At 28.2% G+C, this 14,554-nt stretch overlaps 1 protein-coding gene across 1 annotated transcript; it reads left to right on the forward strand.

Moving 5' to 3' along the window:
* Positions 1–329: 329 nt before the first annotated feature.
* LOC106686014 (homeobox protein PKNOX2) lies at positions 330–11,391 on the forward strand. The gene is made up of 9 exons (XM_014429087.3): positions 330–497; positions 690–815; positions 4,751–4,922; positions 5,002–5,241; positions 5,598–5,739; positions 8,618–8,754; positions 8,870–9,014; positions 9,623–9,766; positions 11,171–11,391. Exons 1-9 carry the CDS (start codon positions 478–480, stop codon positions 11,248–11,250), a joined length of 1,206 nt encoding a protein of 401 aa, XP_014284573.1. The 5' UTR covers positions 330–477; the 3' UTR covers positions 11,251–11,391.
* Positions 11,392–14,554: the final 3,163 nt, after the last annotated feature.

The raw sequence follows: 14,554 nt of genomic DNA on the forward strand, positions 1-14,554 counted from the left end.
ATTTAAAGTGTGTTATAGATTTATTTAGAAAAGATCTAGTTGTAAGATATTAATTCAGAATCGTGGACCTGTTGAGGAAAAATCGTGTTTGTTGATGAAGAAATGACGTAACTGATTGCCTGGGAGGAGACATCCGCCATTGATTGACAAGTACCGACCTGCCACTCAAATGTGACAAAACTTGCGTGTTCGTTAACGAAGGCCTTTCATGTTTTGCCGATTCTGATTTTTCGAGAAGTTTTTTCCAAGTCGCAGTTTATCTTTTCCCATTTATTGACCTATCTCACTTTTTTTAATCGAGTTTAAACTTGCCTTATATCAAACGGAGAATATTCGTTTAAACTCATGTTTGAACTCCACTTGGTTTGATTATTAGTCACAATATATACGATGTTCTCTAATCTGATAGTCTAAACACTTTTGATGATCCTGTTTACATTATGTTTGACATCCGTCAACAGAAAATTAATTTAAAATATGAGAAACAGTAAATTATCGTAAGTATCAGAATTGAGATGTTAATTGGAATAATTGTTTGTAGACTTTAATTGGCATCAATGCCATCCTTGTAAAAGTTTATTTTGATGATTTTAAACTCAATAGGCTTATTAATTAACTTCAATTACTTTTACATATCATAAATCAGATTTTTACATTTATATATTTATTAAAATACAAGTTATGACTAGATGGGCTGAGATGCAGGAGAATAGTATTGCCATGGTGTCATATTCTGAAAATATTGTCAGTTCCCAAGCGGGAAATAATGTTCAAGATCAAGCAGTTTTCGAAGCTGATAAAAGAGCAGTCTACAAGTAAGTCAGTTAACATTAATAATTCATGACATTTAAATTGACAATTATGTCAATTAACATATTTTGATAACGGATTAGTTTAATTGGTTCAAATTGGCCCTCATTTTATATATTAACCAAATTACAATTATTATAAAATTCAATATATATTCAATACAAATTTTATAGTTTTGTTATCGTACAAAAATTGTGTATCTTTCTCTCGTTTTCTTAATGTCATAGCTTTAGCCATAGAATTAAATATTAAATTGTTTTAATTACTTTGTCTCACCTTCAACTAAAAGTTCTTTCAACAATGTATGAAATCAACCATATAAAAGCTGGTAATGTCAAAAATTTCAATTCATAACAAATCTCAGTTACGTTTTACTGCCTCAAATTTCATTGTTTGTGGTTTAGTAAGAATTTCTCTTCACACAAACTATATTTACTTCGAACAAACTTAATATGCTGACTTAATTTGTTTAATTTATGTAGCATGTTTTATTAAGTCCAAAGTATTATTGTTATCTCCCTCTTTTGAACAAATATTTATCTTATTGGCTTTCGTAATATTATCTCTCAGTTGTATGAACAAATTTTTAGTGATTTCCGTGTAATATTTTATTTTGCATATAAGGTTGAATAATAAAAATGGGTCATAAGAAATTGAGTTTAACTGATGAACACATTGTTTTTCAAGAGGCACTATTGGTTTTGAAGCGCAAGTTAAAGACTTAAAATTTATTTATTTTTTCCTGCTACACTATATTGAAAAAATAATACAATCTGAACTACAGAATAATGTAAATTACAATTATTCAATTTGAGCAGTACAATTAAATAAATTGTTGGTCCGGCGTTAGGGACAGGGGGTACTGATAAACCATTATAAATATCTTTCTGTTTCATCATGCCAAGACCAAACGAGAATTTATTTTCATTGAATTTAATTTGTAGTTATTTTTTGTTCTTATTAAAAGTTCCAATTTAGATTTTAGAGTTAGTAGGATAGTAGATTTAGTTCTTACTTTATATTGCTTATTGTTAATCTGGGTAAACAAATTTCTTGGTTGATTTGAAGTATATAGTATTAGAATATATTTTTTGTTGAGATTTTTGTTATCGTTAATTTGTTTTGATTAAAATTGAATCACTAGAGAAAGCAGCAATTCATTAAATATATGTCAGAAGTAAGAACATTTGTGTTTAATCTGATTGATTATTTATGGAAATTAATTTCAACTTGAATCTTTGGTTTAATTCACTTGAAATTCGAGTTAATGGTGAGAGTACAGTCAGACATTAATTTCTAGTCTTCATTTTTAAAATACCAGCATTGTGATTTTTTTTTTTCTTTTAATGTTCCTGTTCCTACTAATCAAAAGTGGTTGTTAGTTAATTTTAGGTTATTATTATGAAGAACTTTCATTTTCAAAACTTTGCCTTAGCTAGTGAGTGTGGTAGCTTAGTGAGTAATGTTCAATCAGTTGTGATCTAGTTTGTGGTTGGGAGATCCTCCTCTGACACACCCAGCCTCAATATAGTGGTTACCCTTAACCAAGGAGAAAAGCAGAGTTTTGAGCATAGTTTCGACCAAATTACTTCCTTGCATAGTAAATAGTCTAGAAAAGAAACAAAACAATAATATCTAAACGTGAAACAAACTGTGGTGTAGCATCGATCCCTCACATGTCAACCAATAGAGCTCTTGCCAGTGTTGCCCATTGGCTGCACATAGCTGCAAAGGGCTCTCCAATTAGAGCCCTTTAATTAACTGAATAATTGTTCTGGAGCACATTTCTGCTGCCCAAATTATTTTATTCACTATACTTGAGATAAGTTCCCAAGTAGTGTATTGTTTTATTTTTCTTCAATGTTACATACCGGGAAGCTAAAAAAAGTACTTCCTTATCAATAGTGAATCTATAACTTAACAAGAACAAAGGAAACTTTATTTTCATACAGGAATTAAAAAAAAAATTATGATCTCAGATTTGAAAATTTTTATCCATATTTTTTATTTTAGAAATCAAGAGTCAAATTCGGGTCCTTGTTTGTCAGTAGTCAAATTTGTGTTTGGACCTAATTGATCATTTTTATGACATTTTCAGTGACTGTGCAGGTTGATACCTAATTGGTCTTATATTCATTTTATTAGGTTCCTATTCCGTCCACTGATTTCACTTATGCACCAATAAGTGTATTCCTTGGTACGGTATTATTTCGAATATGGGCCATCCTGTTTGATCCAAATTTAAGAAAAATTGAGGATTAGTACAGAATGGGATTCTGTCTGCTGCTTTAGCTTACCTCTTTTAAAAGCTCAAATAACATATATTTAACCTTGAAATGTAAGTAATTGAGGTATGAAAATGGACAAGGCCACATATGCCAAAAAACTAGTTCTTAGAAAAATGAAAAAAAAAAAAAAAAAAAAGTGGCTGGCCACACTTTTTGTTTTAAAATTATGGATACAGCTCAGGGAACTACACTGTTCAAGATAAGAACTTCCAGCAGTTACCAGTCGATTTCCACTAGTTTCTTCATGGTTATTCCGTCAAAATCTCATTTCTTGTATTTCTGGCACTCACAGCCTACCTCAATTACCTACCCAATTGATATTCCCAGCAAAATGATAATTTCAAGAAAATGTAATTTTCACCAAAGTGAACAAGATAGATAAGTATACCTTGTTCCATGGATTGTGGCTACTTTTTGACAGCCCCATTAGCTTTGGTCTATAGAAGAAGAAACCTGTTCAGGTAATTATATTCATGGTACTGCAAGCTAAGGTGCTGCTCTCTGTTGGCAGAGTTAAAAGGCTAGTGACCAATTACCGTTGCCTTTGAATCAAGACAAGAAGATTACCATTGATTGTCAGGTCTGAGGCCATTTCTATACTAGTTACTATTAGTTTCTACTTTCAAATAATTCATCATCACTAACATGGAGTAGAAGACCTAAGAGAACTGCTGGTCCACGGGAGAGGGGGGGGGGTGAAGATAATGAGCAAATGGAAAAACAATCCAAGACCATCATTTGTCATTCACCAGGTACCTCAAATTAACATATCATGAAGAAATGGATCCCCTATTTTTATAGAAAATTAGATAACACACATACAATAATATAACCTTTTGGCTTTTAACTCTACATAAACCATGTACATATCGATAGCTTTAAATATAATTTTATTCTTTTATACAGTCTATACAATTAACTTACCAAAACAGTCTTAAAAATATCAATTTTCTGCATACTCTTGTTTCACTCCAGACTGTAGTAATTGTACAAAACCCCTGTCTATGTTAATGTCGCTAGAACACATCTGTTACAAAATTAAAACCAAAAATTTTTTTTTTGGCTGCTATTCATTCAAGTAGCAATAATAATCATATTAAAAAAATAGTATGAAAAATAAGATAAAAACAGTTTTACTATTCGAAGATGAGTGGTTAAACCCATCCTTTGAGCGTAATATATAATAAAATCTATTTCTAAACTAAAAAATAAAATTATTTAATGAACAGATGGTTTAGTTTATTGATTTACAAGTAGTCATTTCATATTATATTTATTTATTTATTTAATACAAGATTGGCCTGATGGATTTTTAATCATATATAATCCATTTTTTTTTTTTTTTTTTTTATAATCCATTTTTAATCATGTATTCATGATGTGATCACTTACTTTTCTTTTTTCCTGCATGATTAGATATGTGTATTAAGATTAGATGGAGCGATTTTGCATTTACAGACTCACTAATAAACATTTATATGATTTAGTCTATAATTTGGCTGTGATAAAATTTATTAGGTTGAAATGTTCTTTTAAGGTGAACTTTAATTTTTTTCCTTTATAATGTAGTAATGCGTCGGTTTGTATATATATTTTATTTTAATTAACGGTATAGGTATTACTCTGTTTTAATGTATAAAATAATTTTTTAGGCATCCACTTTTTCCTTTATTGGCCTTACTGTTTGAGAGATGTGAACAGGCTACTCAGTTAGCAGAAACACCAAATTCTGAAAGTTTTAATATGGACATTCAGGCTTTTGTTCAACATCAAGAAAGAGATCGAAAACCTTTTCTAGTCAACGATGCTGAAATTGATGGATTGGTACTTAGAAAGGAATTCATTTCAGGCTGTTATTATTTAAATTTTAATTTATAGTTTCTAACTATGTTGTCATTTTTAGATGATCAAAGCTATTCAGGTTTTGAGGATTCATTTGTTAGAGCTCGAAAAAGTTCAAGAATTGTGCAAAGATTTTTGCAATCGTTATATTACCGCATTGAAGGGTAAAATGCAGAGCGAAAACTTGTTGAGATCAGATTACGCTGCTGGCTATTTAGAAAACAACAATAACAATAGCAGTCATTCCAGCGACAGTAACAGCCCTACAGTTTTCACTCCCCATTCACCCCATAATATTCAGGTAAGTCTTAATAGATTTTATATTTATTTCTTAAAATTTTATTTTTGTTACGTAGGTGATTAAGGTAAGTGTGTTACAGTGAATTTATCTTAACAATTATTAGTATATACAATTCCGAATTCAATTAAAGTTCAGCATCGTGGTATATTTATTGACGTTAATTATCTGTAGTCATTAAATAATAATAAATTATTTTCTGTAAATTATTACTGCTTTGTATATTTTAGTTAGTTTATAAAAATAACTTAAACATTTTAATATAATATATCGTCTTTTTGATATTATTTTTATCTTTTGTTTTTTTCTCATTTTAAACAATGAAAAAGAGTATGATTCTATGTGATTAGTTGTGATAGGTGTCCCCGGTAGGGTGGAGCGGTCTCATGGCTGAGGCTCCCCCCTGCCCTCCTTCACCTGGTGTAATCCACGGCAGCACTCCTCTCTCGCAGATCGGAGCCAATCCCTGTCCGCCTCCGTCGGCTGAGTCTTTATTACAAGGTATAGTTTATTTTTATTATCAAATTGTAATAATCTATTTATAATAGTATTGTAGCAATTAATTAATTTGCAATTAATTGTAGCAATCAATTGTTAAGTTCAATTTCTGCCTAGATTTCTTGACAAAACACTTGCTTGAAATCCCTGTACTAGACTGAAAAGACAAGAAACTGCTCATAAATTCTGATTACTATAGTTTCTACTAAACTTCCCATTTACTACAAAAAGCTCTTATATACTACGATAATCTGACCTATTAGGACATATGGAATTGAGCTTTGGGGCTCCACCAAACCATCAAATTCCTCCCTTATCTTAAATCCTCTGTAAAATCCTTGATGCTCCTTATTACGTCACCAATAAACTCATCCATAAAGACCTCAACATCCCATCCCTTTCGTTGCAGAGAGGTATATCTATTGTCTATTAGATCTATCTATATCTATTAGATCTGCAATAGAGGTATATCTATTGGCCTAAAATAGATATATATCCTTTCTTTCCAACCCTTATTCCTCCAAGGCCTCTGAAAAAAAAATGGCCATGAGATCTTTGTATTTAAAGCAATGATTGAAGTACCGACATTGGGAGGTTCTTTCCCAAGATTATCCTGTGTTCTGAAACATTTATCGCATTTGCTTATTGTATTTTTTTTTGTTTAGTTGTTTTTTTATACAGTTGTAAATTTCAATAAGAATATTTTTAAATGTATTTTTAATTAAGGAAGATGATCTAAGAGGTGGTAAAAAAAGGAGCTCAAAATATGCAAAAAATGTTTAAATAGGCAGAAAGAAGACAGAAAGCAATATCTCAAGATATAAGGGAATAAATCGTTCAGTTGAAATTGCAAAAGATTAAAGATCTGTATAGTAAAAGGGAAAAAAAAAGAGATAAATTAAATTAAAAAAAGATAGCTAAACTGATATGATACAAGTATTTGATATATGTGGTGTCACCGATTGAATGAGTAGTGTCATTGTTTTCATTTCATTATCTTTTAATTAATGGATAAGAAGAGAAATAGCTTCAGATATTTATTCTTCCTCAGTAATTTTCTTTATAATTATAAGATGATGTATTAGAATAATATATATAAGAAGATGATCAGGGTTGCGGTCAAAAGAGTAATAAAAATAGTTTACAACTATTTTTATTTCTCTTTTGACCGCAACCCTGATCATCTTCTTATATATCAATTTTTACGGTCAACTATATATACATATATTAGAATAATAATTCAAATGGGGTACAAAAAATTACTTAGTTCATGAAACATTACAAAAAAATATTTATCTAATGTATTAAAAACAATGTTTGTTAGTACTTTATTTGCTACCATACCAAATAATAAAAGTATACATTTTTTCATGGTTATTATATGCTAATATTATCTAATGGTCTCTTTGTGAAGAATAAGAAAAAAATATTACTGATTCTATCAAATTATTTTTTATTCACTAAAAATTAAAAATAGCATAATGAGTATTTCAGTCAGGTAGGTAAAAAAAAAAAAAAAAATGCTTTTGGAGAAAGCAAATCATATTCGTTTATATCATATTCAGTTATAGAATTTGTATATATCATTTTTCAAAGAAATAAAAAAATTCACCTTAATTCATTTGGAGCATTTTTTTTTTCTACTGGTGACCATTGTTCATAACTCCTCGGCATTTTATCTAATTCCAATGTTAGTACAATCATTGGAAAGCTGAATGTCGGATCTTTTAACCTACATCAACAAAATTATATTGATATTGGGCAAAATATTATTTTCAAATAAAGAAAAACTTTTCAAATGTCTTATTTTATATCTCTGGTTTTGATTTGTATAATTAGATCGGGTTTGTGCCTTTTGGTGCAGTTTACAGAGCTCTAACCACTCCCAAGTTTGGTATAGATTTGTTGAGTCGTGTTGAAAGATATGTGTTTATTTCACAATATTATTTACTGCTATAAACTAAATAGATATAATAAGATTCAATCATTAATCCAATGTTTTAATAACTAAATATATTAATTTATATCAAACTTTCAATTTTATTCAATTAATCCATCTACATTGCCGTGTCTGCTAGTTTGGAATAGAAATTGAATATACACTGACATTTAATGGGGTGTCTATTTAATTTATTTCTTTTCTTTTAACTTAACATTAACAAATTATTTTAGTTTTTTTTTTGTTTTTTTTTGTTGAGATCTTATGTAACAAATCTGTTCTTCAGAAATATGTAGTAATAAATACTATGTCCCTCTTGGTGGCTTTGTAAGCTTTCTAAAATAAGGAACTTTGGAATTCGAATTATTGATTTGAACCAATATTTTTATTAATCACTGGTATTTCATGTATGTATTGAAATAATACGATTTTTATCTCTCTTTGGTATTAAAATGATTTAGTTCTTAGGATTTCTAGATCATGAAATTATGAAAAATTAAAACTCGAGTAAGGAAACATTTAAAACTGCAAAAGACTGATACTTTATATTTTAAACCCTTATCACGTTACCACATGACAATGTTGACACATTAAATGTTTAATGCTAGTTTCTTTTCCATACTTATCGCCAATATTACTATAGAGTTCCCTTCAAATATTAACTATCTTAACCTTAATAATACACTCACGTTGTAATGATTAATAGGTTTCTCAAATATATAATATCTAATTTATATCAAAGCCATGGTTAAGTTTAACCTTAGTCCATAATTGGCATCCACAAATCATAAATTACTGAAACCGTGTATGAGTCGCACACTGCATTATATCAGTATATAGCCCACCTTACATGGTCAAAATTATTAAACGTGGTACATAAAGGACAGGTATCAATATTATGTCTACTTGGCTTGAATTATTGTGAGAAATTCTGTTGTTCAGGGTCTTTATCCGCTACAAGTGGTGGCTCTTGTGATGAAGATGACGATCCTCTTGGTTGTAGAAAAAAACAGAAGAGAGGAGTTCTTCCAAAGCAAGCTACAACGATTATGCGCTCATGGCTTTTTCAACATTTAGTTGTGAGTATTTTTCTCACATTATTGGTAAATAATTACACATTTTCTCTACTATCCTTGAAACCTTCTTTCTTAAGAGTAATTATATAATAAATATTTTATAATTTATTTTTTCCAGCATCCCTACCCGACAGAAGACGAAAAAAGACAGATAGCCGCACAGACAGATCTTACCCTTTTGCAAGTTAATAATTGGTTTATCAATGCCAGGAGAAGAATTTTACAACCAATGCTTGACGCTTCCACTCCGGCAGATTCCACAGGTATTAATCAATATCCTGTTTTATCTTTAAGTTGTCCTTAAATCAATCTATTTATTGTAAACTTGAAAGCATTGTTTTTTTTGTTTATAAAAATAAAATCGTGCTTCCCCAGTTTGCTTTTAAAATATGGTTCTTCAAGAATTTCAATCACTTATCAGGACTAAGAACAAAAAAACAGGATAACAACCATAATGAATACAAGGAATTACAGAATGATTAGAAAATAACTAACAATATAGAAACATAAATAGTGTTGAAAAACAATTAATAGTCTAATTATTATTAAAAAAATAAGCTATTTGAGAAAAAAAGAGTTATATTAAAATTAAGAGGAAAAAAAAAATAAAATCATGAAAATCTTGTAATTAAATATAGGCACAAAATGAAAACTATTTATAGTTAAAGTTATAAAAATAGTGGGGAAAAAACATGTAAGTATTTGGGTATGTAACTAAAACAACTATTATCCTGAATAGTTATGAAATGTTTATGTTTTGATTAATTTCCTCTCTAACTAGGACAGTAAGTGAAAGTTTTGTGATGTGAGCACCAGATTTTTATAAATATATTATAACTAGTTAATAGTTATTAAATTTTTTTAATTTCAGGAGTAAATACTCTCAACAATAACAACAATGGTAGTAAACAAGGACTGGCTAGGAAAAGTAAAACATGCAACGGTGGCAAAACTCCGCCTCATAGGTACTGGTCAGATACAATCACCAGGATCGGCTCAGTTGATAGCACACAGGGTATTTCCTTTTTTAATTTTGTATTTAATCTAAGCTAGTGTGATAATAATGTTGAGAGCATTACGCCTTAGCAACAATTTCTATTACTTAATTATAACTCAAATATAAATACATGTTTTTCTTTCCAAATAAGCATATTCTAATTAAAATAATATATAATAATATAAATAAAGATTAATGTAATTAAATTAAAAACTAATACTATATTTTTTACAGTTTACAAATTAATATAGCGTTAAATAATAAAATAAAATTTTAATTTTATTATTTCGATTTATTATTAAATTATTCAAAATATATTTGAACGTAGATGAAATTATAATTTCTTAGATAAACAAAAACAACTTCAAATTTAAAAGATAAAATATAAATATTAATTTTACATCATATTACATCAATTAAATTTCATTATAATTGTTATAAAACAGTTCGGTTGATTCTTACTGAGTCACTACTTGACGAGATAACTTCTATATAATAATTCATCATCATTATTATTGCTCCAAAACTGCTTTTATATTTTTTTGTTGAAACATTATTAGTTATTTTGATCATGATAACATTTAATATGGTTTACTGTTTTATCGTGTTTTTTATTTATCATAATTAACATTTAATGAATTTTGCAAACGTTAAAGAGACCACAATAGTATAACTTCAGTTTGCTTCTGAGAAAGAATTGAGACAAAGACATACATATTGCCTTCATAAAATCTTAGAAAAAAATTGCTTGATTCTTTCTCACAGTGTCTGATTAAAATTTTAAAAAATGAAAGTCTTTTTTTCTTTTTTAATCGTTACTTGCTATCTTTTTATGTTAAAAAATAATTATCAATTAGTTTGTCGACATAAGATAACAGTTGAAAGTTGTTAAAAACTAAATCATTGAACCAGTATTTTATATCCAATTTAAGTAACAGATTCCACTCTTGTACTCCAGTAGAATGAAGTAAGATTACTTTTTAAAATACTCGAGTACAATAATTCTGATTAATAGAGAAAATTGAAAGTACTCGTGAGTTCAGAACTGAGTAATTTTTGTACTCAGTACTCAAACAGTGTTTAGAATATGTACTTTATGTATTTAGAATAATTTTTTTCATCAATTTGAACCTATAATTTTCAATGTTACATATGGTACTTCCTCAGTTGTTTGTGTTCATTGGGTATTTAGTTTCAAATTGTTTATTTAAATTTGTTTATGGAGATGTAAATTAAGTGACTGTTTTTCTTGAGCTTATTTAAGGAAATAAATAAGATAAAACTATATTTCCTATTTATATCATCCACAGTAATTACTAATAATGTAGATAACAATAACTTAATATAACCTAGAAATTATTTGTTTTGTTATAACTGTTTATACTTTTAAAAGTATATTAAAGTTCTTTTCATATGTTTCAGATGGTAGCGATTGGGAGAGCAGTTGTGAAGCTGACGTTAGTGAAGGAATACACCAGAGTGAAGAAGAATCACAGCAATGACAAGATTCTTTGCTTTGAAAGATTTCATCGGAAAATACTGTTCTACTCACAGCCAGTCTGGCTAGGAATTTATATGTTTTATTTTTAGCTTTCCAGGCTTTACGTTACTTTATTTTAAGTAATTTTAAATTCTATATTTTAAATTACTTTTGGTATATTCTGACACCAAAAGTTTTACTTTATTATTTTTTTATCGGTTTCACCGTTTTTTTGTTTTTTTTGTGTAATGATATCATCTTACGTTGCTCCTTGATGGGGTTAATCAAATTTAGCTTATTATGACAATGAAAACTTATAATATGAATCTTCTTCAATATTATTCCTTCTTTTGGCCTATAAATTATCAACCTAGATGTTGACAATAATATGTCTTTTATAAGTCCATGAAATCCTCATTGTTCTAATTTCTTAGGAATTACGGAAAAGAGTTAGAAAGTATGAAGAAGATTAAATTGGCTAGTAACAGAAAGTAGATTTTCAAAGTTACCCATTCGTTTTGCAGATTTGAATGATATTGGCAGCTCGTGATTTTGGTTTTAGGTTCTATAATATGCTTGTAATTTTAACATAGATTTTTGTATATTTTGTCTAAAAAGCTTTAAATTAATGGTTTTCTTAGTCGATTTCATTAAAATATAATTGCTTAGTAATTTGGAAAACAATTTAACTAATATGATCCATACGTCTTCACTCTAAGCTTTGATTTAATGGGTCTTTTTTATTAGTATACAGTTTCTTGACTTGAAACAGATTATTAATGTAAATATATCAGGAAGTAAATCCTGTTTAATAGGAGAAGAAAAGTTACAAAAATTTCTATCATATTCCTTAGTCTAAAATAAAAATGATGCAGAGAACTTGTAATTAGTACTGAAATCATTCCATGTAATTGAACTGTATATGTTTACCATTGTGTACGTTTTTCTGCATTTCTCAAGAACTATACCTCTATAGTTTTTGCGCTACATCTGATCACCCTTATTGAGGATTGGTAGTGGAAATAGTTCAGCATATGAGCCTTTTGTCATTTTTGCCTTATCCATGGCGGCTTGAGGTTTCCACTAGAGTAGAATTGTGAATGAATATTAGTCAATCGAGGTGGGGATCGAACTCGTACTGCTCCTGAACCTTTCTCCCTGTGACCTCCTAACTTAATCCACCTTCAGAGAGTGATGAGAGACCTTCAGTCACATTGTATTACCAATAGGTACCACATTATATTACCAATATACTAACTTGCAATAAGGTACTAAATGTACACTAATTTGGAAGACCCAATTAATTTATTTTGAAGTTGTTTAAAAACTATTTTATCTTTTAAATATAATTTTTCTCAGGGTTCGAAGCTAACTTCATCTCATCTTATTCGGTCTTTTATAATTTTATTATAAAATTAGTCTATTTTTTTTAATTAATAATTTTTCTAATTATTGGAAACATTTTGCTTTATTAAGAACCTTTAGTAGAACAATGACTTCTTTTGGTGACAATAGCGAAACTAAAAAAAGTTACCTAACAATATGTTCAAATGTGCTACTAAGAAAAAGGAACCATTCCTTGCAACAAGAGTAATTTTGAAATAACAATAAATAGAGAAAACAAAAATAATAATTTAACCATAGATCTTTTTATTCACAAAAATAAATTATTCCTTAAATAATTCTTTTTTATTATGGATTATTGGTTTGAAAATATTTATTCTAGTTGGGTGGTCCTCAAAATTCAAGTTTTAATTTTTTGAGAGAAAACAAATTATATATATATACACATTTTTAAAAAAAATATATATGTATTGATATTTAAGTGTAATCACATAATAAATTTTTGTTAAAATCTAATGAAAAATGGATATTTTTGCATATTCATATTGTGAATTTCAAAATTTTCTTGAGTTATAGTTTGTTATCTGTTATTAGTTTGATAATCATGTATCTTGGAGATAATTTAAATTTTTCTTTTCCGTTTCTTGGAGGTATATTTTATTATAATTATAAAATAAAAAAAAAGAAGAATGCTAAACAAATTCATAGTTTACAAGATTCCGATTTGGAATCCTAAGTTATCAACAGGATTAGTGAGCAAATAATGTTTGTTTTAGAGAGTGAAAAGTGTAAGAAAAAATCTCTGGGTTATTGTAGGAGGCATCGTAACAAGAAAATTTCTGTGAAACTCATGTGGATTTTTTCAATCTCAACAGACTTTTCTGGGCTTGGTATTTAAAAAAGAATAAAATCGATTAGAGTCGCTGACCACACACCTATGGAAAAGAGGAAGATCAGAAGTTCTGCTGGATAGTTAGAAAGGTGTAACTAGCTTGTGGACCAATGCGCTGAACAGAGTGTAATAGAGAAATTTTCTTATTTTAATATTTCTTAATTTTTACGCTGTCGTTCTATTTGTTCGATCAGGAGTTTTATGACTCAGTATCTCTTTTCCTATTTATATCAGACTGACCTTTTTTTTCTTGTGAAAGGTCACTTTTTTTAATTACAGTCAAAAATTTATCTTCATGCTTTTAAGTTTAATTAATATTCATATTAGTCATCTCATGACGAATTTGTTTATTGACTCGAACATTCTTATTTAGGTGGTTAGAGATGGTTTTTAGCCTACATTGTGGGTCGAAACATCGGCTATAAATAAATAACTATAGAATAAACACTTTTTAGTCATTAAAAAGTTATATATATATATATATATATATACATTTTTGTAAAGCATGGATTGTAACAGTAAACCTCACAGAATTCAAGTAAATAGTTGAGGACCACCTGTACTTTTTACAGAATTTAAACAATTATTTTATTATATTGAACATCTTTTGAGTTCAATTTTTTTTTTTTCGTCTTCCTACTTACAGGTATTCTAATTGAAATATATGAAACCTTTGTCGTTATAAATTTATTGCATATGCTAGTGATAGAATTTATTTTTATTTCGTTAGTTAAAAAAATATATTTTAAAATAGATTTGTGCCTATATTTATATATATTCAAAGACTTAAAAATTAGAATGAAAAAAATCTTTAAAAATAAAAGGGAAAAGTTTTTTTTTATATGTCTCGATCAGCTGAAGAGGTTGTGCACTTATCATAAAAAAAAAAAAATTAACTTAACTTTGAATATTTGTTTTTTTTTTCTCACCATTGTTTATTTTATTATTTAGGTATATATATTTTTAGAAGAGACAATTATAATATTATATGTATGCTTGTTTTGAAATGCATGTAAATATAAGACATTTTAGTTATCCTGAAAGGTCATATTGACTTTTCATAAAATATGTTATAAAATTACATTATCTA

This window comes from Halyomorpha halys, unplaced genomic scaffold (assembly GCF_000696795.3).
Source record: "Halyomorpha halys isolate HHAL.00 unplaced genomic scaffold, Hhal_1.1 Scaffold765.1, whole genome shotgun sequence".
NCBI lineage: Eukaryota > Metazoa > Arthropoda > Insecta > Hemiptera > Pentatomidae > Halyomorpha > Halyomorpha halys.